General features: G+C 38.2%; 1 protein-coding gene across 5 annotated transcripts in view; it reads left to right on the top strand.

Moving 5' to 3' along the window:
* fcho2.S (FCH and mu domain containing endocytic adaptor 2 S homeolog) overlaps window positions 1–27,181 on the top strand; it is a 71,072-nt gene extending 43,891 nt beyond the window's left edge. Inside the window, exons 9-28 of one of the 5 annotated variants that reach the window (XM_041580495.1) lie at window positions 1,861–1,905; window positions 2,310–2,382; window positions 3,289–3,313; window positions 5,100–5,157; window positions 5,927–6,102; window positions 7,879–7,890; window positions 8,745–8,769; window positions 9,044–9,083; window positions 11,798–11,883; window positions 12,086–12,553; window positions 13,793–13,908; window positions 14,689–14,818; window positions 15,162–15,197; window positions 16,017–16,128; window positions 17,457–17,612; window positions 18,493–18,625; window positions 20,081–20,280; window positions 22,384–22,448; window positions 23,523–23,687; window positions 26,488–27,181. In XM_041580495.1, coding sequence (XP_041436429.1) covers window positions 1,861–1,905; window positions 2,310–2,382; window positions 3,289–3,313; window positions 5,100–5,157; window positions 5,927–6,102; window positions 7,879–7,890; window positions 8,745–8,769; window positions 9,044–9,083; window positions 11,798–11,883; window positions 12,086–12,553; window positions 13,793–13,908; window positions 14,689–14,818; window positions 15,162–15,197; window positions 16,017–16,128; window positions 17,457–17,612; window positions 18,493–18,625; window positions 20,081–20,280; window positions 22,384–22,448; window positions 23,523–23,687; window positions 26,488–26,510 — 2,144 coding nt within the window. In that variant the 3' untranslated portion in view covers window positions 26,511–27,181. Of the gene's footprint in view, window positions 1–1,860; window positions 1,906–2,309; window positions 2,383–3,288; window positions 3,314–5,099; window positions 5,158–5,926; window positions 6,103–7,878; window positions 7,891–8,744; window positions 8,770–9,043; window positions 9,084–11,797; window positions 11,884–12,085; window positions 12,554–13,792; window positions 13,909–14,688; window positions 14,819–15,129; window positions 15,198–16,016; window positions 16,129–17,456; window positions 17,613–18,492; window positions 18,626–20,080; window positions 20,281–22,383; window positions 22,449–23,522; window positions 23,688–26,487 lie in introns of those variants that run through there. The other 4 variants (XM_041580496.1, XM_018244413.2, XM_018244414.2 and 1 more) reach the window with 4 other exon arrangements.
* The last annotated feature ends 657 nt before the right edge of the window (window positions 27,182–27,838 follow it).

The following is a 27,838-nucleotide window of genomic DNA, read 5'->3' on the forward strand; positions in this document are numbered from 1 at the left end:
TGCCACCACACAAAGAACAGTAAAGAAGAAATAAAAACAAAATAAACAAAAATAGAAAAGGGGAAAAACTAAATAAGCAAAAACCAGGGAACAAGAATGCACTGAATACATTTTCTACACTATATTTTGATTGAAAGCAAAGCAGCCCTTTGACAACTGATGTAATAGGAAGCAGGATCTACTGAGTGGGTATTGTAGTGCTACAACATAATGGAGGGAATTCACAAAAGTGGTGATATTGAGAGTGAGATAAAAGTGTCAGATTTGCCACCAAATTCGCAAACCTCTATCTCCACTTTTGTAAATTTGCCTTTTAAACAGATAGTTTTCAGATTTTGTCTTTTGCACTACATTTTGTAGTGTTTTCTGAATTTGTCTTTAGCCCTTACTACACCTGTCATTCAGACATCAAATTGGATTTTTTGGGGGAGGGGGTTTATTTAACCTAGGAAAATTATATATCTTTTTTTTCAGGCTTTCTAAATCTGCCTACACATCTGTTAAATTCCACTTCTGTAAGAAGATATAAGGGTCTAAATACAAGAACAGCTATTTTGCATAATATAGGGATTTGTATCAGAAATATGATTTATTATCTTTGGTCAAGTGTCTTATTGCTGGTAAAACAAAAAAATGGCTGGGATGCTTTACTTTTCCTTAAGATCATATATTCACTCAAATGGCTAATATTGCCTCATTCATTAAGCTTGTACTAGTAAAATAATGCAAATGTGTGTTAAAAACATTTTACTTATACAATTGTATAAAATACACTTATTTTTGTTTAATCAGTGTTTTAATTGTTTTGTTAATGAGGCTTTTACACCTATAGGATTAGACAGAAACGTATGCCCTGACTATAAAATGCTCATCCCTATTAATATGATAATAATTCCCCAATGGGGCACCTACAAGAGGTGTGAAATGAAGATTGGGAGAACCAAAACAGAGCAGATTATTTTAGAATTGATCTGACACATCGGGAATAGTTATACTGAGCTTTACTCCATTTTTAAAATGTCGGTAGAAAATGTCGTTTCAAATGTCATTTTTGCTACATTTTTATGTCGTTTAAAAGCCAAAGTGTCTGTAAACTGTCTTACTTTCACTAAAACATGAAAAGTGGCGGCTGAGTCGGAATTTAGTCAGATTTCTGTTATGTGAATATGGAGAAAATATTTCACACCAATTTACCACCACTTTTACTCCTGAAATTGGCTCTCTCCACTTTTGTGAGTTGGGTTATCTACTTTTGCCAGACCTTTGTCTTTATCCTAAGAAGCAAGTGTAAGTATTAGTGCAGATAACCCTTTTATAAATATTTATATAATCTATAAATCTGTGCAATTTAAAACGATATACAAAGGATACAAAAACGAGGTAAAGTTGACATCCATATGTTTATAAAGGTTTCATTTATCCAGGGCATGACATTCTCATACCTAAAGACAACAAAGCAACTACCGTGTATATTTAACGTATTAGTAGGTGGGATTGTTATTTTAATAGCTTTTCATTCATAAAAAGTTTATATAAGACTTTGTAGTACACTAGTGTAGCCACTGGAGGGCAGAACAAGATTGCGTCTCCTGTTTATGGAGCATATTTGCTGTCTTAAAAGAAACCCGTTTATTACTGAAACTGAGCATAGTAAACTTGTTGAGTTGAATCCATAGAGCAAAATAATAATATTAATAATTCACTGATGACCCATCACGTTCATAGCTTTTGATCACGTACTATAATAAATTAGATTTCCAACCACATTTATATCAAGTAAAGCCTGATGTTTACCTTTTTCGTATTGTACTGATCCCTGATTGCACCGATTGTATTAAAATTTTCCATATTTCCTTTTAGGTCCCGTTGAATTTGAAGAATGTAACACAGCAGTGGTAGTGGAAGGTGAGTTGTGTCATAAAAGATGTAATAATAGATACATACCTTTACGTATATTTGTTTGTTATAAGCAGGGGGTGAATCATGAGGTTGGAGCGAGGGAAACTGAAGGGGAACATAAGGAAACACTTTTATACTGGAAGGAGAATAAACACAGGGAATAGCTTTCTTGCAGATGTGCGGGGGACTGATACAGTATATAAGTCATTCAAACAAAGCAAAGTCAAAGATTTAAATAAAAAAAGCAAGCTGAAACACAGTAATGCAGATATGGGCATTTAGAAAGAATAAAAAATATCCCGTTTCAATCCTTGATGGGGAAGGTCACTAAATCATACTTTAATTAGTTGTGCTCATTAAATAACGGTTTCCTACATCTTGTGCGCTCTTCATTTGTATTCTTTTTTCAGGTGTAAAACAAAGAAAAAGAAAAACCTTTGGGCTGCCAGCAATAATCAAAAAGGAAAAAGATACAGAATCTGTGTAAGCGACAATTGACCCTATGTCTTGTGAGCAGTATCAATAGCAACAGTAAAAGCATGTTCTTGGCACAGCCTTAAAGGGCATGTAAAGGCAAAAAAATAAAATCACATTTTTACTTTCTTTAATGGAAAAGAAACCTATTTCCAATATACTTTAATTAAAAAATTTGTACCGTTTTCATGAGAAACCTGACTGTATGCAGTGAAATTCTCCCTTCATTTACTGCTGTGGATAGGAATTGTCAGACGGTCCCTAACTGCTGAGCAGGGAAACAATCATACTTATGAACAGCAGGGGGAGCCCCCGCCTTACTTCCCAGCCATGCAGAACTCAAGCAGCTTTGTTTATGATCCCTAAGCAGACCAGACCACACTGAGCATGTGCACAGTCTTAGTCTTGCAAAGATGTTTAACAAAGTTACAAGATGGTGACCCCCTGTAGCCAACTTTGAAAGCATAAATTATATTTTTTTTGATTATTAGTAAGTTCATGTTTATATTTAGTATACAAAATACAGCATTTCTAGCCTTATTCTATTTTACACTTTACATGCCCTTTAACGCTAGATAAACTAGAACTGTTAAGTGAATCAAATGACCCACAATTACATTCCTTAGTATTAACCCTTAAATTCCTACAATAGAGACATTGAGATTCTAGTGTTTGAAGTCTGGGTTAGCAGAGGGCAGAGACACACTGGCAGATTCAGTGTGATTAGGCGCCCGGCAACTAATCTCCTCTTCTTCGGGGTGACTAATCACCCGAGCTGCCTACCCCTGCACTCAGAGCCCTTAATTTTCTGTGTTTGTATTTTTTTTATGGTAAGACTCTCGTACATTAACAGCAGGCAATATTGTGTTGTGCTTTGGATCCACCTGCTAACGGGCGGTTTTCTCTTCCCCACAGGGAAAATGCAGATGCTGATTCTCTGGTAAGTACCTCGGTTACATCACTTCTGTTATGTTTCTTTGCACATTATCAGTAAATCCATTAATAATGCTTTTTCTTTGTCTTGTTTTAGCTTTACATTTTAGAATTGTATCTTTTTTTGTGTGCTTTCCGGACTACAACTCTGACTAACATGTTATGAAGGGTTTTACAAGCTGGGAGCTGTTATCCAGCCACATCTGGTGTGAACTCTTAATGCAGTATAACTCAATATCATTTTTCCACAGCTCTTTCTGGCAATTGTCACAATTCTTACTTCTAAATAACAGTATTTATTTCCTGATGTTTGGTTACTTTAATATCACAATGCCAAAACAACACACACATCTCTGTCTGTAAAATAAAAAACATCTGATCCTCCCCAGTGTTTTCATTGTTTTATAACAATAATAAACACCATTCACCTAGATAGAACATTATAGTGTTTAGGGTACTTTTTAAATAATGTTGCCATATTGTTTCACAGCATCACATATATACTAAAATTATACAATTATTTGTGATGATTCGAGTAGTGGCCACCAAAATTATCGGGTGGAATGGCTATAGGCCTTGATTTCCATGCTATTTATCCCCTTAAAAACTACAAGTGAATTTTGGGGGCAATTTGTATATAAACCTGTCACTTTAAGCTATGGTATACCTTATAATGGTTTGCTGCCGTGTGCCTGCTCGGCTCTCAGTAAATGGAACATTCAGTAAATAAAGCTTTTCCAGTGTCGATAGCTGCAAGGTGAAAGCGTTGAAGCAAGGCCTAACTGGGTTTGACTTACAATGTTTACTTTCTGGCTTGCTTGTCATTGTGCTAGTGGTTAATAAATAATGAGGCACACAGAGCTGCAAATACTGAGTGTTTTGGAATGATGTCATGAATTAGTCAGATTTAAGTGTGATAGAGATAGTGTAGCCTTAAATAGGCAATTTAGGGGTCAGTATAGAATATCAGAAGAGGATTGGGACATTTATGCTGCTTGTGTGCAAGGAAAGTTAGATAAATCACAAAATAATCATTTATTATATCTGAGTTTTTGAGAATTCCAAGAAAATGCACATTGTGCAAGTATGGTGTCTTTTATCTGGAAATTTGTTAATCAGAAAGAGCGGGGCCCATCAGGATTTTTCCTGGGATCCCAGTGGGCCAGCCTGACCCTGCCACCATACATTGGCTGAATAGTAAACAGTTTTGACTAAATAAAGATGCCATAACTGAACTAAAAAAATTAAATAGGACTTATTTGGCAGGATTTTATCATTTATAGAGAATGTGAATGCTCTGTTTTAGAGGATGTCAATATTATATATTTATATAAAAGTGTGCAGAATATCCAGTGCCAGAGTGTTACTGCATACATACATACATACATACATACATACATACATACATACATACATACATACATACATACATACATACATACATACATACACTCACATAAACCATATATACCCATATCTTTACTTATTGTAGAGTTTAGTATCACAATAGCCTTGGATATTATGTCTGTCCAAAAAATCATCCAAGCCATTCTTATAGTCATTAACTGAATCAGCATCACAACATCACCCGGCAGTGCATTCCACAACCTCACTGTCCTGACTGTGAAGAACCCCCTACGTTGCTTCAAATGAAAGTTCTTTTCTTCTAGTCTAAAGGGGTGGCCTCTGGTACGGTGATCCTCTTTATGGGTAAAAAGGTCCCCTGCTATTTGTCTATAATGTCCTCTAATGTACTTGTAAAGTGTAATCATGTCTCTTTCGTGTTTTTACAGAACCTCCCTGCAGTCGATGAAGAGGGATTTAGTATTAAACCAGAAGAAATCCAGAATTATACCCTTTTTTGAGGCTCTCATTGATTAGGGGTTGCCTGCAGTTGTGTATGTACCTACTATTTGCTGTGTGCAGGGTGCTCTTTGTACATTTAGTAGTGCAGGAAGGGGCAATGTAAAGTGGGTTTGGTTTGTATCTATGCGTTATTTTGCTTCATGTTGTATATGTGCAATGTAGTGGTATACTGAACCATTCTGTGTTGTATTTCATATTAATTGATGGTGTGGATTAGTGCTGGATACTCCCAACTATTGAGGTACATACCTAGTTATCTAGAATGCATGGGACCTGGGTTTTCTGGATAATGGGTCTTCTGTCATTTGGATCTCCTTCTTAAATTAATATAAACATTATATAAACCCAATAGGATTATTTTGCCTCAAATACATATGATTTATATCTTAGTTAGGATCCAGTACAAGGTACTGTTTCATTATAACCGAGAAACATCTAATACTTTTTAAAAACCGGTATTATTTGATTAAAATGGAGACAGCCTTCCAGTAATTCCAGAGGTGTAACTGCACCAAAAGAATAAGATGCTTTGCGTTGCATGCGCAGAGTGCTGGAAATTACTGTAACTGGACTTCAAAAAAACTTAACAGAATTGCGCCCACCACAACTCTTTCTGGCAAGTGCAACAGTGCTCAAATTGTTGGGTTAAAATGCTGCATTATGGGAGAAAAAAACATGGCAATTGCACTTTGCTCACTGCACTTGCAGTCGAAAATGATCCATTGAGTGTCTGTTTCCCTTAACTGCTGCCCACATACCAAAGAAAACCATTTCTACTCAAGTGATTCTGACTCCGATGAAGATGGGCCAAAGAGATTCCACGTGGAGATCAAGCCTGTGCAGCCAAATAATGGGGCACACAACACTCTGGCCTCTCTGGATGAGCTGAAAGTGTCCATAGGAAATATTTCCCTTTCCCCAGCTGTGTCTGTAAGTGCTTTCTTCATCTTTGCATCACATTCCCAGAAATCTGACATTTTAATATGATTTTATGTCTTATGGCTTGTGCTGAACATACTTTTGTCTTGTTTTAAACCTGGCAAATGGAAATATTGATGCTAATCCATGTTTTTAACGTCCAGGTTCATCATCGGGTTCTTCTGGTTACCAGTACACAGAGAAACCTCCTGTATAGTAGACTTTTGCTCAACTGAAAGGAATAAAGGGAGGGGGTGTTTATACAGAGCTCAATATCTCTATTTAAACTAAGTGAGATTATCGGGAAAGCAAAATAATATCCCTTACGGCTTTATACTTTTCAAAAACACATTTTCTTTTATAAATACAAAATTTTGTTTATGTTTGAAAAAAAAAAGTTTGTCTTAATATACTGCCTTGTATTTTTTTTATTTTATTTCTTAACAATTCTTTTTTTATTAATGCACAACTGATAAGCTTTACAGTCATATATGTAGCAGTCACATTTTTGTTGTACATTTTTAAATAAAATGACTGCCTTGTATTTTTAGTGTAATATGTTAAAGATTTATATACGGTATGTTTATATCCTGCCCTATAATACATACCTTGTATATAGCATTCACTATATGTGCAAGGCATATTTGCTCTAGTTTCTATTGAACAGTGTGTCGACCCAAAACTCTTGCGACTCTCAGTTGTCGGCCCAGTTCGGGTCAACCAATTGCTGTATTTGCTGCCAGCCCTGCACCACTAGTATTGTCCTTTTTATAGCATATTTTGGTTGCTATTATCCTTTCAGGGAGAACCACAGCTTTCAAAAAATTTCCCCTACTTTACCTATCTACGTACAGTAAATAGAAATTGCCTGAAAACACAGAGCCAGCTTCATAAGGACGGCTTTAGGCAGCTAGGTGTCTTTGCTCAACTATAGGAAATAATTATTAGAATTTAGATGTAGTACTTTAAACTATGTTTGCCGGTTTATTTCATTTTTTTAAATTAGTAGTATTACTGTATTTCTTATTGGAGGGCACAGTGAATTCCAACTTCAGCCAAAGACAAAACATTTTTTCAGGATTCAGGCAATTGAGTATTTGGACAAGCCGTATCTGAACTCTAATTATCATGTGATTTTAGACTGAAAATTTAACTTTTTTATTTTTGTGTGGATTGCCCCCCCTTTAATTGCATATGCAAATCAGGGTTCAGCACATCCATACTTTAAAGTATCAGTATCAAAGGCACTGTGTGTCTTTAAGAATGGCATTTCAATAGGCATCGAAAGGAGAAGGTCTGCACTAGAGATCAGTGCACCACGTCCTGCAGGAAAGCCAGTCTTTATAATAAACAAACCCATGCAAGATAATTATTATAGTACTAGACATTAAGCCCGTTAAATTAACGGGCGCTAGAACATATGTAGTCAAACATTTATAAAAACAGAATTGTTCTAGTCTAAAATAAATTCGCCAGAGACGGTCCGTGGGGCGCATGCGCAGTAGCGCAATCCCACGGACACAGGGACTGGACGCATAGACACTTCAACTTTATTATATAGGATAGTATTAATATTGCAGTAGTATTATATTGTTAGTATTATTATTGGTAAAAATAATGCATTATATGGGGTTACTGTGTTTTAAACGATATGCTACATTTAGCAAAGGGATTGCATGCAGTTGTTTTGTATTTTTCACTGTATGATTTGTTTACACTGTCCTCATTTAACATGACAATACTTGACTCCTAACTCTCCTCTTCTTTCTTTTTTAATATTTCCAACAGAGACAAAGTCCGGTGAGTATAGAACATGATTTACAGTAGAGTAAATGCTCATTGAATTATTAATAGCAAAGGCAGGTGTTTGTGTAGATTTGCGTGTAACCCACAACAGGGGTTCAGTTGTCACTGATTAATTCGGCCACCCAGAGTTCAAATTGCCATAAGGCTCAGCTGCTTTTCCCATCCAATTTAAGGTGAAAAACAATCCCAAAAAGCAACAATGGTAAAAATACAACACAGAATGTATAAATATTTCAGGAAATTTAAAGCAGCAGGGATGAACAGTAACTTTCACAAATAAATTCTGCTTATGTCAGGTAATATAATTTCTTGATTACGATTTGTTAGTGGGTTTGGAACTCTGTCAATAAAAAGTAAAACCTTTTGTTTAATAGCAAAAACAGGCAGAACAGTGTATCCTCTACATATAAATGTGCACTAATTTGCCCTTCCCTTAGTTTAGGGTGCACATGAACATATCTATGTCCCTGTCTTTCCACTGTTTTTCTCTTGGTAGAATGGGTGGGCAGAGCTGAGTGTGTACTACTTATTAATGATTCACTAATGATAGGGACCCCCCCCCCCGTATGCATAAAAGCTCAGCAATCCAGGGGAGGATGTTGGAAGATGGTGATAGAACAGGTGATGTTGGGGGCAAATTTGATTATATAAGGGACGGAGGCGATGATGATCAGGGAGCGATGACTCCGTGGCTGTGATTGGCCAAAATGTGCATCATAAGGGTATGATTTTCAGAATTCTGTTTAAAACTGGACTGTCCAGTTCTTGTTTTGGGCAAGCATTGTGACAGCATGTAACACGTGAATTTGAAAAAAAAATGTAAATTACAATTACATTTCTCCCGGCAGGCACAGATGAACAGGATCTCGTCAAGTAAGTCAATTTTTTATTACTGTTTTTTATATACCAGAAGCCACTATCAGTTAATAACTAGAGGACAAATATTATACTGTTCTTGTTTTATTTTTGGGAAGGAGTTGGCTTTGTTTGTGATTGCTTGCCCACATCTTTCACTATAGCATTTAGCTTTGTTAGCTCAGCAGTATTGGGCTCTAAATCAACACATACTACTAGTTATATTTCCCTATGTGTCAGATATGCTCTAGTGTGATAGAATAAATATTGTTTTATTTGGGTTTTTGTTTAGGTGAAGATATGAATAGGACTAAGCTAACAGGACAACCAGAGTAAGTAAACACTTACATATTATCTGTAGGTGATTGTTATTAAGTATTCTCTTGAAAACTATTTCCAATCGAAGAGCAACTTTGCTGGACATACACAATAAGATCCACTTGGAGAACTTACCTTTACCTAAATTGGCTACCAACAGGCTGGGCCACATCAGGATAATCCAATCATGGCTTGGAGCCTAGGCCATTTTTCTATTGTCAAGATCTTAAACGCTGTTTAGTCACTTAAATAGCCATTTCACTATGAAAGTATACAGTAATATGAAAAAGTTTGGGAACCCCTTTCAGCCTGCATAATAATTTACTCCACAGAAAAGATGACCGTGGTATGTCTTTCATTTCCCAGGAACATCTGAGTATAGGGGTGTTTTCTGAACAAAGATTTTTAATGAAGCAGTATTCAGTTGTATGTAATTAAATCAAATGTGAAAAACTGGCTGTGCAAAAATTTGGATACCCTTGTAATTTTGCTAATTTGAATGCATGTAACTGCTCAATACTGATGACTGGCAACACCAAATTGGTTGGATTAGCTTGTTAAGCCTTGAACTTCATAGGCAGGTGTGTCCAATCATGAGAAAATGTATTTAAAGGGCATGTAAAGGCAAAAAAATAAAATCCCATTTATACTTTCTGTAATGAAAAATATACCTATCTCCAATATACTTTAATTAAAAAATGTGTACCGTTTTTGTAAGAAACCTGACTGTATGCAGTGAAATTCCCCCTTCATTTACTTCTGTGGATAGGAATTGTCAGATGGTCCCTAACTGCTGAGCAGGGAAACAATCATACTTATGAACAGCAGGGGGAGCCCTGGCCTTACCTCCCAGCCATGCAGAACTCAAGCAGCTTTGTTTATGATGATCCCTAAGCAGCCCAGACCACACTGAGCATGTGCACAGTCTTAGTCTTGCAAAGATGTTTAACAAAGTTACAAGATGGTGACCCCCTGTAGCCAACTTTGAAAGCATAAATCATTTGTTTGATTAGGCTTGTGGTGCAGTAAGTTCATGTTTATATTTAGTATACAAAATACATAATTTCTAGCCTTATTCTATTTTAGACTTTACATGCCCTTTAAGGTGGCCAATTGCAAGTTGTGCTTCTGTTTGACTCTCCTGAAGTGTGACAGCATGGGATCTTCAAAGCAACTCTCTAAAGATCTGAAAACAAAGAATGTTCAGTATCATAGTTTAGAGGAAGGCTACAAAAACCTATCTCAGAGGTTTAAACTGTCCGTTTCAACTGTAAGGAATGTAATCAGGAAACGGAAGACCACAGGCACAGTTGCTGTAAAACCCAGGTCTGGCAGGCCAAGAAAAATACAGGAGCGGCATATGTGGAGGATTGTGAGAATGGTTACAGACAACCCAAAGATCACCTCCAAAGACTTGCAAGAACATCTTGCTGCAGATGGTGTATCTGTAAATTGTTCTACAATTCAGCACAATTTGCACAAAGAACATCTTTATGGCAGGGTGATGAGAAAGAAGCCCTCTTTGCACTCATGCCACAAACAGTCACTTGTTGTGTGCAAAAGCTCATTTAGACAAGCCACAGTCATTTTGGTGCTTTGGACTGAGACAAAAATTTAGTTATTTGGTCATAACAAAAAGCGCTTTGCATGGTGGAAGAAGAACACTGCATTCCAAGCAAAACACCTGCTAACGACTGTCAAATTTGGTGGAGGTTCCATCATGCTGTGGGGCTGTGTGGCTAATTCAGGGACTGGGGCCCTTGTTAAAGTCGAGGGTCGGATGAATTTAACTCAATATCAACAAATTCTTCAGGATAATGTTCAAGCATCAGTCACAAAGTTGAAGTTACGCAGGGGTTGGAAATTCCAACAAGACAATGACCATAAACGCACTGGGAAATGTACAAAGGCATTTATGCAGAGGGAGAAGTACAATATTCTGGAATGGCCATCACAGTCCCCGAAATTAAATATCATGGAAAATCTATGGGATGATTTGAAGCAGGCCGTCCATGCTGGGCAGCCATCAAATTTAACTGAACTGGAGAGATTTTGTATGGACGAATGGTCAAAAATACCGCCATCCAGAATCCAGACACTCATCAAAGGATATAGGAGACGTCTAGAGGCTGTTATATTTGCAAAAGGAGGCTCAACTAAGTATTGATGTAATATCTCTGTTGGGGTGCCCACATTTATGCACCTGTCTAATTTTGTTATGATGCATATTGCATATTTTCTGTTAATTCAATAAACTTTGTCACTACTGAAATACTACTGTTTCCATAAGGCTTGTTCTATATTAAAAGGAAGTTGCTACTTTGAAAGCTCAGCCAATGATACACAAAACTCCAAAGAATTAAGAGGGGTTCCCAAACTTTTTCATTTGACTGTAGATTATTGTGGGCACACACCGTCTCTCTGTATACGTGGCATTTATATACAGAAATTAAACATGCAGCATTGCTTCTAAGATCTTTGTGCAGTATAAGCTACACCACGATTATGTCTTGACTGGAAAATAATCAGGAATTGATACCAAAAACATGATGGCTAGTGTAGCGGGGTTAACCCCTGCATGTTTATTTGCGTTAGTGATGTAACGTTTTGGGGTCATGCCCCTTCGTCAGAAAATAAACCACGAATAGTGTAAACGTTCTGTTTCACTGTGTATTTGGGTATACTGTTGGCATTTGTTTGACAAAAGTTGTATGCTGTCCTTTGGCAGGAAAGTCAACAGCGATCTTCTCGCTTGGGATCCATTTTTTGGCTCATCGCATGAGTCGTCTCCCATTTCCTCCTCAAGCTCCACAGGTAAAACAATGATTTATTATGATTAAGGAATTCCTTCAGCATGCCATATCTCAGTTTTTTTATCCAGACATCGTGCTGTTGCACTTAGTTCACTGACTACTGTCACTATGTAGTCCACAAGCCTCTCACTGGCAAAAGTGTGACAATCCCTCTTGGTTGCACAGTGTATCCTACTTTCTGCTGTCTTTCCCTTTCTCTTTAGCTGCAGAAAAGGAGCAGTTGGGGAATTTTCCCTTTCCCCCCACAGCTTCTGCCTTTCCATTTGATGACACACCAGGTTGTGATTCTGCAAATACATCCCATATAGACTTTGGCAACAGCCTCTTTGATACCCGTGGCCCAGTAAATGCATGTGTAGAGACCACACAACCCTCCTCTTCACAGCCTCAAAAGCATTGGACCTCTTTTTATGGGATTTTCAAGCAGAATACAGGGAGCCACAGAAAACTTCAAAGATTTCATAGCCTTTATGACAAAGCTGACAATGTGCCGTATATTATATCAGAAAGAGCTCAGAGATCCTGTGCTGTGGCAGCTGCTAGTGACTTGGCTAACATTAGCTATTGGTCAGATAATGTATTCACTGAGGAAAGTTCTGTTTCTTTGGAGAAGTCTTCAATATCTTCATCCTCCAGCAGTAGCCCATTTTCTCCTGTTACTAAGCACAATGGTATGTGGAATTGCACGACTGTACCAGTTATGGAGTCTTGGGAATGCCTGCAATGTGTGCTTTTTGTTAGCAAACAAATGCATACTCACACCATGTGCTATTTTGTCCTGTTACTCACACCCATAGGGTTACATTAAGGGCTTCTTTTTGGGCATTTATTTTATTCTAAACTGACTAATATTTTATATGGCAATTGTCTCTTTAAAAAGTAGGCTAGAAATGCTACACATTTTGTTTTGAGTGGTTTTTCTAACCCTATTTTTACTAGCCCTTTAGCAGTGAAGATCTGTACCTCTGAAGATGCCCCGGTAGCTCTCCAACTTCTTGTCTGGTGGTTCACTGCACATGCTCTGTGCTGCTGTCAGTTACTTGTAACAATACTAAGCTAATAAGTAATTAATTCTGATTTACATTACCTGACAGCTCAGTAACCAGGGAATTCTGCATCAAAATATAAATGAATAATACCAGGTATCCTACCTAATTTTCTCCTTGATGATTTTCAACAACCTCTGCCATTAGCTCCTCAACAGCAGCCCGGAGCAAACTGAGCATGTGCAGTGCCATTAAAACTCAAAAGATGGCCTCATAAGATCCAAGATAGCGAGCTCCTGTAGACATCTTTAAAAAAAATCTTAATAAATGGGTATTTTGAAAGTCCATGTACAAACTCAAAATCCTATTCCGCTGTCCCAGTTGGACTGTCAAGGATGGTTTCAATTTTAAGAGTTAAAAATGTTTTGTGAGAATGTTGCCCATGTGGTTGTGACTCTCAAAACAGTAAATCCGCTCTTGCAGATGCAGCTGCAGACCCCCTTACACTAACCCTACTAAAACTAACTCTGAATCCTGAACCAGCTAATGGTTATGATACCCCTGTGCTAACCATGTACTAACATAAATGTAGCCTTCAACTTTGTGGGACAAACGTATACAAGTGGTGACAGCATGGTGGGTTGGGTCTGGGAAGGTTTGGGTCGGATTTAAGTAGACTATTTGACTATTTACGCATGACTAGTAGAGATATATAACTCCAAAGCCCAGAATCCATGTGAATGGTACAGCAGAAGCTTGCGTTTTTTAAATAATGCTCTTTCCATCCTTCCCCTCTGAATGAAGCTTAGCCGATCACTTCATGAAGCCTTTGTTCCATTGTAAATCCCCTCTGAAAGAGCATGTTCCATATAAACAACAGGCTTTCTAAATGTAAATAAATACACATATATCGTTCTTTAACAGTGTCCCCTCCTGCAAGGCCGACTACACCTCTTTCAGTTGGCAGCATCGGCCCACCACCTCGACCTGCTTCACGTCCAAAGCTTTCTGCGGCGAAACTCTGTGGAATTAATGAAGTAGTACGTACTCTTGCCTACTGCCCACTTAATTTCTATTGTGTGTAAAGTACAGGGATTGGGGAGGGTCTGTAGACTTTTATGTCTACCAATGTCCAGTGAGGGTGTTTGATGTTATGTGACAGGAGCCAATTTTACTTATGCAGAGAAAAGATTGATATAGGCCTTTTAATATTATCTAGAAATAAGGACATACTGATAAAAAAAGTGATACATAGGGATTATTTTTTTTCTCCAAACCCAAATCATGACAAACAGTGACATGCAGATATTGAGAGATAATGAAGATGACTGGAGGGTAGAACAAGGGCTCTCTAGGGCAGCATTGTTCAGCAGTTTTCATATAGTGTCCCTATATGAGACCATGTAAGATGAATAAGAGAGTGCGTGAATAGAAAAATAGGATTTATAACCCCCGCACATTCTTTTGAAAACTGAAGAGAATGGCAAATAATTTAAAAAAAAAAAAAACTTTCCTGAGAATATGCCATTCTACAACAAACTGAACTACCACTTTAAACAGTCTGCGGGGCATAAATCTCTCATATGACATCCTACCCATGGGCCTCCAGTTGGATAGCCTGCTCAATGGCATAAGTAAAGGGCAAACTAAAATCTGAACTAGTAACACATTTAGATAAACAAGAGAGACCGACTAGACACATGTAGTATTTCTATTCGAGGGACCGACTAGACACATGTAGTATTTCTATTTGAGGGAGTTATTTGCCCTATGGGACATTACTTTCATGTACATTTAAATGTATTTTGTTTTGTTTTAAGCCACGTCCATTCAGCCCTCCATTAACCACGAACACTAGTCCACCTCCGTCAGCCTCCTTGACTCGTGTCGAAAGCTCCTCCTCAATATCCTCGTCCGCTTCTATAAGTGCAGCAAATACTCCAACCTTTGGTAAGTTGTGATCATGGGAAATGTCAGGACTATACAATGGAAGCTTGAGTGTTCCACGGATGTATGTAATATCATTGCATTGCCACAGAAACAAGTACATTCTAAAAGTACAGTGACTACTCCAGAAATGTAGTCACTTTTTGGCTTCCGTTGGGCAATAAGCAGCAGTCCAGCCTTGCTTTATGGCAGGAAGTTTAGATATATACTAATAACAAGATGCTTACGGGGGAATGTAATAAAAGTTGCAAAGAGCAAAACAATTTGCACAAATAAAAATTTGCATTTCGCAATGTAATATTCTTCCTTAACAGTGAATTTAATTGCGCGTTGTCTACCTTTGAAGGTGTCGTAATCTTCTGGAGGAAACATATCTTTTTCAGTAAGAAGTTTTATTACATTCACTGCGCACTGGTGCAACTATAAAATTCACAAACCTTATTCCGCTTTCAGAAGAGGTCGCCAAGCCGTTTCTGGGTTCGCGGAATTCGTGCAAAGGCATAACTTTTCACTTAGCAAATATTACATCCCCCCATTGTTCCCTTACCCTTTGTCTGGAAAGATCACTAAACCTGCCCACCTGACAAACTGTCCTATACCCGTGCTACATACATATAATTTGGGATCGCCCAGCTTATGTAAGATTTTGGCTTTAATAAACCATCAGTTTTATTTTATAGCAGATGTGTGTGTCAGTAATGCTGGAACATTCATGTTTCTTTTGAGAAACATTACTGTAGTTTATTATGGTGTGTGTTTCTACATGTAAATGTTCCCATCCTCTATAAAGGTGCTGGGTATTTTAACATTGTCAGGGTTTAGACCAATCCAATGTTTTGTGTCCAAAGGCCCACGGTTTTATAATGATGTGCTTACGTTGCAAGCGGCTGGAAGTAAATGAGGCATGTATGTTTGTTAGTTACTCGCACATGTACTGTGGTTTATGGTATTGCGGGGGGCGTTTGTCTCCTAAAGTCATCCAGATGCTACAATTAGCATGTCTGTACCCTTGGAAAGGGTAACACAGGTTATCTTAGTTTATCCATCCATTATGCCTCTTAATTATAAGTTGTAGATATATACATTTATGTAACCATTTCCCATGAAACATGTATTTCTATTGTAAATAAATTGGACAAACTGACAAAGTATGTTTATATTCCCATGCAACTCAATTAACCTAATTACCCTTGTGTTCTAGGCATATCCCGGGGCCCCAGCCCAGTCACCCTTGGGAACCAAGACACGTTGCCAGTTGCTGTTGCTCTTTCAGAGTCCGTGAATGCCTATTTCAGAGGAGCAGATCCCACAAAGTAAGCATTCTCTTTGCAGGTCTGTTCTGCCTTTCACGAGAGACTACTAAAGACTACTACAAGACTACTAAAGTTGATATATCTGCTGGATAAGAACACCGACCTCTGTTTAAAATGGCTGATTATATTGAACTAATGTTTAACCATGAGTAAAAAGCTCAAGAAGCTCTCTGTTTGTTTAGGATAGCAGCTGCAGTATTAGCTTGGTGTGACATCACTTCCTGCCTCAGTCTCTCCCTGCTCACTTATAGCTCTGGGCTCAGATAAAACTGTACCTTGTACTTGATCCCAATTAAGATAAAATTAATCATTATTAGAAGCAGAACTAGCCTATTGGGCTATTTATTTAATGTTTACATGATTTTCTAGTAGACTTAAGGTATGAAGATCCAAATTACGGGAAGATCCGTTATCCGGAAACCCCGGGTCCTGTGCATTTTGGATAACAGATCCCATACCTGTACTTTTTTTTTTTGGAATTATTTGTCTATGGGAGATGGCCTTCCTATAATTCAGAGCTTTCTGGATAACAGGTTTTCTTTTACCTGTACTTGATTTGAAGCATATAATCTATTTTACATTAGCTCTGGCCCATTGGTAGCACAGTGGCACCTAAATTAATTTTATACTTTATTTTCAGTCAAAATGGCAATCTCCTTGGATTCAAAAGTACTTTCATTTTATTCCTTCACTTTGAGTGCTCAGCTCACAAAGAGGGCAGGGCCAGAACTAGGGGTAGTCCAGCGCTAGGGGTAGTTCAGCGCTAGGGGTAGTTCAGCGCTAGGGGTAGTTCAGCGCTAGGGGTAGTTCAGCGCTAGGGGTAGTTCAGCGCTAGGGGTAGTTCAGCGCTAGGGGTAGTCCAGCGCTAGGGGTAGTCCAGCGCTAGGGGTAGTCCAGCGCTAGGGGTAGTGCAGAACTAGGGGCAGCCATGGTAGCCAACCATCTGGTTGGCTTGGCCTGGCCATGAAAGAGGGTAAATAAGGGGAAGAGGAAATTACACAGCACAGGCCTCCGTCCACATTAGCTTCTCTTATCAGAGATGTTTTCCAGAGTTCGACATGGCAAAATACTCTTACTTGATAATTGCTGATGCAGCTGTAAGGAAAGGTATGTTTTTCTTCTACATTTGCAATTTGTCCAGCTTGTGGTTTTTTGCTTAAGTTTTGTCTGGCATTTAAAATGCTAATTAGTCTTTTCATATATGTAGCGATTTAGGAAACACAGTCTGAGAGTCTCATGGTTTGTGGATCTGTGGCCAGCAGAGAGATCATGAATATGTATTATGTATTGTTGGAAGTGCCTAACAAAGATGGCGGTGTATTTTGCAGATGCATTGTGAAAATAACTGGGGATATGACGATATCATTTCCAAGTGGGATCATTAAGGTTTTCACAAGCAACCCATCTCCAGCTGTTTTGTCCTTCAGGCTGAAAAACACCAGCAGACTCGAGCAGATCCTACCAAATACTCAGCTTTTATACAGGTATGCTAGATGAAATTTAAGTTGCAGCTGTTTGTAGCCATGGGATAACACTTTAGCTGTGGCTAAAATCAACTAAATACATTGTAGGAGCGAGATTTCTAAAAAATAAATAAAAATAAATGTATAGGCAACGGGTACCTTGTTCCTTAGGACTGCATCTTGATCCAGACCTTCATCTCTGTTATGAGCATGATGTTTAAAGGGATACTGTCATGGGAAAAAATATATATTTTATTCAGTAGTGCTGCTCCAGCAGAATTCTGCACTGAAATCCATTTCTCAAAAGAGCAAACTGTTTTTTTTTTTTAAAATTTTGAAATCTGACATGGGGCTAGACATATTGCCAGTTTCCAAGCTGCCCCAATAATGTGGCTTGTGCTCTGATAAACTGTGCTCTGATAAACAGTCATTCTTTACTGCTGTACTACAAGTTGGAGTAAAATCACCCCTCCCCCACCCCTTAGCAACCTAACAAAAGAACAATGGGAAGTAACCAGATAACAGCTCCCTAATACAAGATAACAGCTGCCTGGTAGATCTAAGAACAGCACTCAATAGTAAAATCCAGGTCCTACTGTGACACTTTGTTACAATGAGTAGGAGAACCAACAGCCTGCCAGAAAGCAGTTCCATAGTGCAGCACTGGCTCTTTCTGAAAGCACATGACCAGGCAAAATGACCTGAGATGGCGCCTACATACCAATATTATAATTTAAAAAAAAATACACTTGCTGGTTCAGGAATGAAATTTTATATGGTAAAGTGAATTATTTGCAGTGTAAACAATGTAATTTAGAAATAAAAACGACACCATAAAAATCATGACATCTTTAAGTTGATTGGCGTGGCCTGTGCAATTGACCTAATGAATCTGCTTTAGTGATCCATCTCAGAGTGACAACAATTACAAAGATTTCTGGATGAACATGCAAGCTGTCACTGCCTACCTCAAGAAATCGTCTGAACAGAACCCATCAGCTTCATACTATAATGTAGATATATTAAAGTATCAGGTAAGGGCAATACATATTGTGTATCTCAATTCTCACAGCTTTCTGAGCACAACACTGCTTTGTGCCCTTGTGTTTGTGACCACTGTTATCTGCACACACTCTCAAGCTGCTTATGTCTGAAGCTCATGACCATTTAATAAAGTGGTTTGGACCCATTTTAACAAGCAATAATCCAAACTTTTATTGTGATTTTTTTTTTTTACTCTGATTAATTCTCATTAAAATTAATATGCTTTAATATGCTTTTGTATTAATATGCATTAATATGCTTGATGTAGTAAATTAGAGACATCTAGGAAAAATAGTGGGAAACACACTTCAGCTTCTCATTCATGTTTAACTCCCTTTGATGCCAAGGGACTGTGTTTAATATTTAATTATTAATTTAGTGGCCAATATATTTACTTGTTTTTTCATTCTGAATAATAATAGTAAGAAGGCACTTGGATTTTTTGGGCTTATTTATTAATACTCTTTCCCGAAAATTTTGTTTGCGGGAAAAAATCGTGAAAAATCAGAGTATTGAAGATATAATGTATTGTTGCCTTGTACTGGTACAAGGCCATGTTTTCTTCAGAAAGACTACTATAGTTTTTATAAACAAGCTGCTGTGTAGCCAAGAGGGCAGCCATTCAAAGCTGAAAAAGGAGAAAAGGCACAAGTTACACAGCAGATAACATAAGCTCTGTTGAATAAAAAGGGATTCTTCAGAACTTCTCTGTTATCTACTGTGTATCCTGTGCTTGAATGGCTGCCCCTATGGCTACACAGCAGCTTGTTTATATAAACTGTAGTTGTTACATAGTTAAATCAGGTTGAAAAAAGACAAAGTCCATCAAGTTCAACCCCTCCAAATGAAAACCCAGCATCCATACATACACCCCTCCCTACTTTTAATTAAAATTCTATATACCCATATCTATACTAACTATAGAGCTTAGTATCACAATAGCCTTTGATATTATGTCTGTCCAAGAAATCATCCAAGCCATTCTTAAAGGCATTAACTGAATCAGCATCACAACATCACCCGGCAGTGCATTCCACAACCTCACTGTCCTGACTGTGAAGAACCCCCTACGTTGCTTCAAATGAAAGTTCTTTTCTTCTAGTCTGAAGGGGTGGCCTCTGGTACGGTGATCCACTTTATGGGTAAAAAGGTCCCCTGCTATTTGTCTATAATGTCCTCTAATGTACTTGTAATAAATAAAGTTGTGTTTCTGAAGTAAACACACCAATTGAACCAGTGCAAGGAACAGTACATTATAGTCATTTCTATAAAACACTTTTATTTTTTGGTGTTACTGTTCCTTTAAGGTCCAATAAAAGACAAAGCTGACATTTTTTCGGAATTGGTATTGTTGATTGCTTAGTAGTAAGGGTAATTGTCCTAAAAGTGAGAGGGATTCCTTGATTTATACTGAATACTCATTTTTAACGTATATCATTTCTCAGGTTTCCTCAAATGGAATCCAGTCCACTCCTCTAAATCTTGCCACCTATTGGAAATGTACCTCAAGTACAAGCGATGTCAGGTTAGACTACAAGTACAACCCAGAATCTATGGCTATGCCCAGCACTTTGTCTAATGTACAGGTGCTGGTACCAGTTGATGGAGGAGTTACAAGCATGCAGTCCCTGCCCTCTGCAATATGGTGAGAAAAACATCTATCACTTATAAATCTTGCCTATTGGGGAAAGTTTTCTGTTGTTTTAGCAACATCTGGAGGGCCCAGGTTACCTATGACTGTTCTATATACTATTCTACTCCGTATAAGAGCTTTTCCCCACAGGCTATGACTCTTCTATATACTATCCTGTTCTGTATAAGAGTTTTTCCCATCCTTTAGGCTAATATGACACTTTGCTGCTGTTTTCTGCCTGAACACAGCTATGGACAGTAATAGTCAAAAACTGCCATGCATTTTGTCTCTGCTTCTCATAAAGATGTATAGAAAATACTCTATATGACAAACCCTATTTCCTTTTTCACTGTATTAAAAACAAAACCTTGTACTTGATTCCAACTAAGATGCAATTACTCGTTATTCAAGGCAAAACAATCCTATTGGGTTTAATCCATGTTTAAATTATTTTTAAGAGACTTATATCGAAGGTCGAATTTCAAATTCATGTCCGTTTTTAAAAAGTCCCCTAAACTCACATAAATTCGAAATTCGACCAATCGAAATTTATTGATAAAATCGTATTTTTTAAACTCAAATTAATTAAATCGACCCGAAAACTCAAATTCAAATTTTCCGATAAAAATCCGATTGTCAGGAAGGCTGCAAACAACTTCAAAATGATCCCTGGACCTCTCCCATTGACTTAAACAGCAATTCAGCAGGTTTTAGGTGGCGAATAGTCGAATTTGAGTTCTTAAAGGGCCAGAGTATGATAAATCTTGAAAATCAAATTTGAATTTTTTATAAAAACTCAAATCAAATTTGAATAACTCCCTAGTCAAATTTGACAGTTTTGACCATAAAAAAATTAGAAAATTCTAATTTTCAATTTGGCCCTTGATAAATCTGCCCCTTAAAGGAGAAGGAAAGCCCCAGGGCGCAAAACCCCTCCCCCCCTCCCGTGTATTGCCCCCCCTCCCTCCTCCCCCCTGGCCTACCCCTCGCGCTGAGCAAATGCCCCTAACTTGTTACTCACCCCTCTGCGCAGGTCCTGTCCACGGAGTTCAAAGTCGCCATCTTCTCCCACGCGCGTCTTCTTCCTGCTCTGACCGGCGTCTTCTGGCGCATGCGCAGTAGGAACAGGTACCGGTACAGCTCTACTGCGCATGCGCCGAATGTCACGAAGTGAAATCGGAAAACTTCGTGACATTCGGCGCATGCGCAGTAGAGCTGTACCGGTACCTGTTCCTACTGCGCATGCGCCAGAAGACGCCGGTCAGAGCAGGAAGAAGACGCGCGTGGGAGAAGATGGCGACTGTGAACTCCGTGGACAGGACCTGCGCAGAGGGGTGAGTAACAAGTTAGGGGCATTTGCCCAGGGGGACAGGTAGGCCAGGGGGGAGGAGGGAGGGGGGGGCAACACAGGGGAGGGGGGGAGGGGTTTTGCGCCCTGGGCTTTCCTTCTCCTTTAAGGCCTAGTGTTCCAAATTATGGAAAAAGAGCCCGTATCTGGAAAACACCAAGTCCCAAGCATTTTGGACAAAACCACTGTATTGTGAAATATCTTACTGTGTGACCTGCTGGACATAATTGGACCTAGAGCTCTACAGGACCCTGCAAATTTGCCCCCTCTGCTACAATCTATTTATATAAAAGGATTTATAGGCCATTAAATAAACACACAAAGTAGCACTGTAGCAGTACAGGTATCGGATCCATTATCCGGAAACCCGTTAAACAGAAAGCTCCGAATTACGGAAACCCTGTTTCACATAGACTCCATTTCATCTAATTAATCCAGATTTTAAAAATGCTTTCCTTTTTTTCCTCTAATAATAAAACAGTAGCTTTTACTTGATCCCAACTAAGATATAATTAATCCTTATTGGAAGCAAAACCAGCCTATTGGGTTTATTTAATGTTTATATGGTTTTCTAGTAGACTTAAGGTATGAATGATCCCATTCTGGATAACAGGTCCCATACCTGTTTGTCTAAGGGGCCTTTATATTGTGTTTTATACCCAGCTTTTCTTAGCATCAATATTTAAATAAAAATGTTAAACTTGTATCAATTATTTTGTTGTGTTCAGATGTTGCAAGATCACAACATGCTGCTTTTTTTTTTCTAGGAATGCAGAACAAATGAAGGCCTTATGGAAAATTTCTGTAATTTCCGAAAAATCTGAAAATGGAGGTAAGTCTTGAAATATTTCTCCAGCTAAAATTAACTATAAAGCCTGTGCCTGATCATAATGACTCTCCAGCAGGCGGTGTACTGGCTAATATGATTTATTGAAGCACTCAGAAGATACACAAGCACCTTGATTTAGCAACAATACAGCAAATTACACAGCAAGGGGGTTGTTTAAACAATTTTTGTTATATGTTCAAGTGCCCCTTAGAGAAACACACAGAAAACAGCAGGGACCATTTACAGTGATTTAATCGCATGCTTGTTGATATAAAGCATAGCTTGCTTATTCCCTTGTGAATATATTCTGTATTTATCATTGTGGGTCATTGTCCATACACACTGCAGCCATACTTTTGAGGTAATTCTTAAAGGGCACCTATCACAGCCAAAATCAAACACATATGAACAATCTGACCAGTACAAGCTAAACACGTTTAATCAAACTACATACTGTATATAGTTTTTTGAAAAAAACTGCAGGTTTTAAAAAATCCCTTACTTTGTCAAATGGGTTCTTTCACTGAGGGAGGCCATACTGAGACTATAACAGAGACTATAATATGCAAATTTCAGGAGCATGCTCAGATTCTAACACTGCTACCAGAATGCCTTGTTTTAGTAAACTCCTCCACTAGAAGTATCAGGAGATTTCCCTATCTTGTCCCCTGCTGGTGATGCTAATATGCAAATGAAGGGCACACAGTAACTTCCAGCAGGTGGCATCACTACTGTACAGCAGCTAACACAGAGGTTTGGCTGATTTGAAAATTCACTTGGAAGGGTTAATAAGCAACAAGGAATTTCAACTGAGCATGTGCGAGATTTCAGAGCTGCAGTTGGCTGGGAAGATATAGGTAGGAGGAGCCAGTGAAATCCAAGATGGCTGCCTCCGCTAGAACTGCAGTGGAGATAGGGGAGACCTTGCAGAAGGAATAGTGAGCTGATCATTTACATTATACAAACAATTCTAAATGTTTTAAAAATCGTATTTCTTGAACTTTCAGATTTTAGTTATGATTGGTGGACTTTAAGCATGTGTTGATTAAATTCATTATGTATTTTTCTGTCTTATAGGAGCTGGATCTCTTAGGGCAAAATTTGACCTTTCTGATGGACCTAGTAACCCAAGCACACTTGCAGTACAGTTTGTTAGTGAAGGCTGTACACTCTCTGGCGTTGATATTGAGCTGGTCGGGACCGGATATCGACTCTCTTTAGTCAAAAAGAGGTTTGGCACAGGTGAGGGCTCTTTCTCGTTACTTTTGTTTGTTTTTTGATATATATATATATATATATATATATATATATCTCAAAAAACAAACATATATATATATATATACCCAGGATGTCATGCTTCAGTGCCTTTGTATTAAGATGATGTGGTAGTACAGGGATCCTTGGCATTTATATATGACTTGCCATTTTGGCTAGCCAGAACACAGGGTTGTAAGACCATAGTGCATACTATATGAGCTAAGTATCCAAATACCTGCCTGTTCAATATGTCAAGATTATTAATATCGAGTCACAGAGGCCAGAAAGTCATAGAGTATAGAACATTTTCATAAATTCTATGGGGAGGGTCAGATGGTTGAGGTCAGGGCTCCATGCCAGCCTGTCAAATTCTTCCTTTCCCATCTGAGCAAATCTATTCTGTACAAACCTTGCTTTTTGCTTGGGGGCATGATTGTGCTGAAACAGAATTTCCCTGAAATGTTGCCTCAAAGTAGAAAGAACAGAATTTTCAGGAATAGCACTGTATACTGTTGCCTTAAAGGAGAACTAAAACCTAACTAAAGAAGGAGTTAGAAATGTTGTGCATGATGTTTTGTGATTCTGTGCCAACCCAAGGCAACCACAGCCCTTTAGCAGTAAAGATCTGTGTCTCCAAAGATGCCCCAGTAGCTCCCCATCTTCTTATCTGCTGATTCACTGCACATGCTCTGTGCTGCTGTCACTTACTGAGCTTAGGGACCCACTCACAATATACAGTACACATAGAAATGTTCCAATATAAGGCTGATTAGTAATTAATACAGATAATTACTACATGGCAGCACAGAAACCAGTGCAATTAGCATCAGCATTAAATAATCAGTTCTGTAGCATCAGCTTATATAACAGACAAACCTCATTTTCGGCTTGATAATTAGTGACGAGCCCTAAGCTTAGCTTCTCAACAGCTGCTCAGAGCCCACTGAGCATGTGAGTGTCACAGACACTTTCCAAGATGGTGACCCCCTGTGACAAGTTTGAAGTCCTGGATCATTGCTGCTATTGACAAGCTGAAACTTTAGGCTTGTGCAATAAGTTCTGTATATAAAATATGGAATTTTTAGCCACATTCATTTTTAGGGTTTAGCTCTCCTTTAAAGCTTGCTTTCATTTTAATAAGGTGTCTTAGGCCAAACCATGGAAAACCGTCCCAGACAATTAGCAGAATTCAACAGAAATCCAAATGACGGTACTCCAATATATGGCTAAAATGAGCTTATTTAGCAGTTTAGAGCCCATATTATGCACAAAAAGCCCAAGTCTATGTCAGTATATATGGTTGAAACATTCCTATTTTGTAAAGTGCTCAATAAAGGCAGTTTTTTTGCCTCTTGTAGTGCTGTCCTTTGGATTTCTGTCTGACCCTAGTGTATGTGGACACCAGTGAACTAGCACCCAGAAATTCAAGATTTAATAAGAAAATGTCTGTGGCTTATTTATGGAGTGTGAGCTTTATCCTTTCTCCACCAAACTTTAAAGGGGTTGTTTACCTTCCAATCACTTTTTTCAGTTCAGATTATTCACCATAAACAAATACTTTTTCCATTTGCTTTCCATCTTTTAATTTTTTACTGTTTTCCCAAAATTTAAGTTTAATGTTTGTGTCTCTAGTGTTTCAGTCTGGCAGCTCAGTGATCCAGGAGCATCTGAACTGTTACAATTTGTTACATTTAGTTGATACATTTCTCAGCTGTATCTGTGGAATATTAGCAACTATTGTATTAATTCTAACAGCTGCCTGTAATGAAACTCAGGGATTCTACTCAGCAGGGCTAAAGATAAGAAATGTATTAGTTAAAAGTATCAGTTTAGAACAGTTACAGAGTCTGTGACCCCCCCCCCCTGCCCGAGCTGCTTTAGAAGGTGAAAAATGTAACTTAACACTTCAATATTGTAAAACCGGTTACAAATATAAATTAGAAAGTAATTGGAAAAAGTATTTTTATTTCTGGTGAATAATCTGATTTTGATATCCCTAAGCTCAGTAAGTGACAGCAGCACAGAGCATGTGCAGTGAATCAGCAGAAAAGAAGATGGTGAGCTACTGGGGCATCTTTGGAGACACAGATCTTTACTGCTAAAGGGCTGTGGTTGCCTTGGGCTGATTCAAAATCCCAGAACATAATGTACAACATTTCTAGCTACTTCTTTAGTATAACTTTCCTTGTCCTTTAAGTTTGCTTGCCATTGGTCCTCCTGAGTTTCTCTTTGATCTCCAGAAAAAGATACAAAGTTTCTGAAACTCAATTAAAATTAGAGGCCTTTTGGCAGAGAGCACAGAACACTCAGTAGCTGCATTTGGATACATTTGTAACTATTTACGATAAGCAGGTCTCTGGGGAGAACTGAGAAAACTGCTGTAACACATAAAATATTGCCCTAAAACTCACAGAAGGGGTTCAAACTTTCATAACTTGCCAAATTTTTTAAAATAGACATGGTAATTAGAGGGTGTGGCTCATGTTTTTGTCCCTCTTTACATTTTTAAATGTTGGACGGAATGCCTCCATAAAAACCTCCCTTCATATAAATCTTGTACTGAAGTTTGGACTGTTCCAACTGTTGGCTGTCAGGATACTGTTGGTTATATAGTGTATGTCCTGCCTTTTCCTGGTTCATACTACTATATAATATATACTGTTCACACACTTAGAAACCTCCCATGGGAGTATGACTTGACTCACTCTCTATACACATAGGCTTTGCTCTACACTGTTAGACTGTGGTGTAAAGAACTTAAACTTTTTTTATTTTTCTTTTGCAGGAAAATACATGGCAGAATGTTGATTTTATTCCTTGTGAGATCACATATTACGCAGAACAGCCTTCCTGTTAACTTATCGAAAAACTCTTCCATATTGCTGTTTTAATTACAGATATATATTTTTTAATTTTTGACTTATTTTAGAAGGTCTTTCTATTTTGCTGCCAACTTAAGAATATGAAAAAAAATGCACTTTTTTAATGATTCGTTTTGATGAAATATCTACTACATGATGATGTAGCACTGAAATTTTCTCCAATGGTGGTTACAAATGATTTCTTTTTTTTATTCTTTTATGGCAATATTTGTGCATTTCTATTAAGGCATAACTTACATATACAGACCCATGCTATATATACGAATGTATACCATGCAAACACCTGGTAACTGGTTCAATGACAAGTATCTTTTACATTATTTACGTTAGTAATGGACAACCCCTGCCTTCTGAACTTTGTTGAACTATATCTCCCAGGATCCTACCAGTAGAATTCTTGAGATTTGTAGTGCAGCAACATCTAGAGGGCTGCAGACTGCTCATGCTTACTCTAATTGCTCAGTATGATAATGGAGGTTGAAACTTGGGTCTTGATACAATATTAGAAGGTCAAGTGTGCAGCCAATAAAAATGCAGTATCTGCAGCCAATGGAAAACCTGCTGGAGAGCTATTTGTAGTTCAGACGGGATGTTCAATAAATAGGCTGCCATTACAATCCCCAAAGTCTAGGTAAAAGGCTTTGGATTTGTTATCCCTGCAGAGAAGGGACGTGTTGTCTTTGTGTTTTCTCCCCTTAGTTGCCAAACAAATGTTTTTGTGTATAGCACATTAAAGGAGAAGGAAAGGTTCCAAAGCAGTTTATTGTCAATAGATTAGCCACAATAGAGCAAGCTATTACACTATTTATTCTGTTGAATGCTTTACCATACCTGAGTAAACAGCTCTAGAAGCTCTCTGTTTGTTTAGGATAGCAGTTGCAGTATTAGCTTGGTGTGACATCACATCCGGCCTGAGTTTCTCTGCTCTGGGCTCAGATTACAGCAGGGAGGGAGGGGGAGAAGAGCAAACTGAGCATGCTCAAGCCCTAGCCCTGGAGGTTTAAGATGAAAACAGGAAGTCTGATACAGAAGCCTATGTGTACACAATAGAAGGAAAGAAATGCTGTTTCTTTTGACAGAGGATTCAGAGCAGCATTACTTTGAGGGTTTACTGGTGTATTTATATAGACCTTTCTGATAAAGCTTACTTAATTTTAGCCTTTCCTTCTCCTTTAATAGGGTAGCTGAACACTGAGACTATCAAAGCCTGTGTTTCCCTTGTGTCCCCTTTATTCTACATTCCCCTGTGTAAGG

The sequence above is a fragment of the Xenopus laevis genome, chromosome 1S (genome assembly GCF_017654675.1).
Source record: "Xenopus laevis strain J_2021 chromosome 1S, Xenopus_laevis_v10.1, whole genome shotgun sequence".
NCBI lineage: Eukaryota > Metazoa > Chordata > Amphibia > Anura > Pipidae > Xenopus > Xenopus laevis.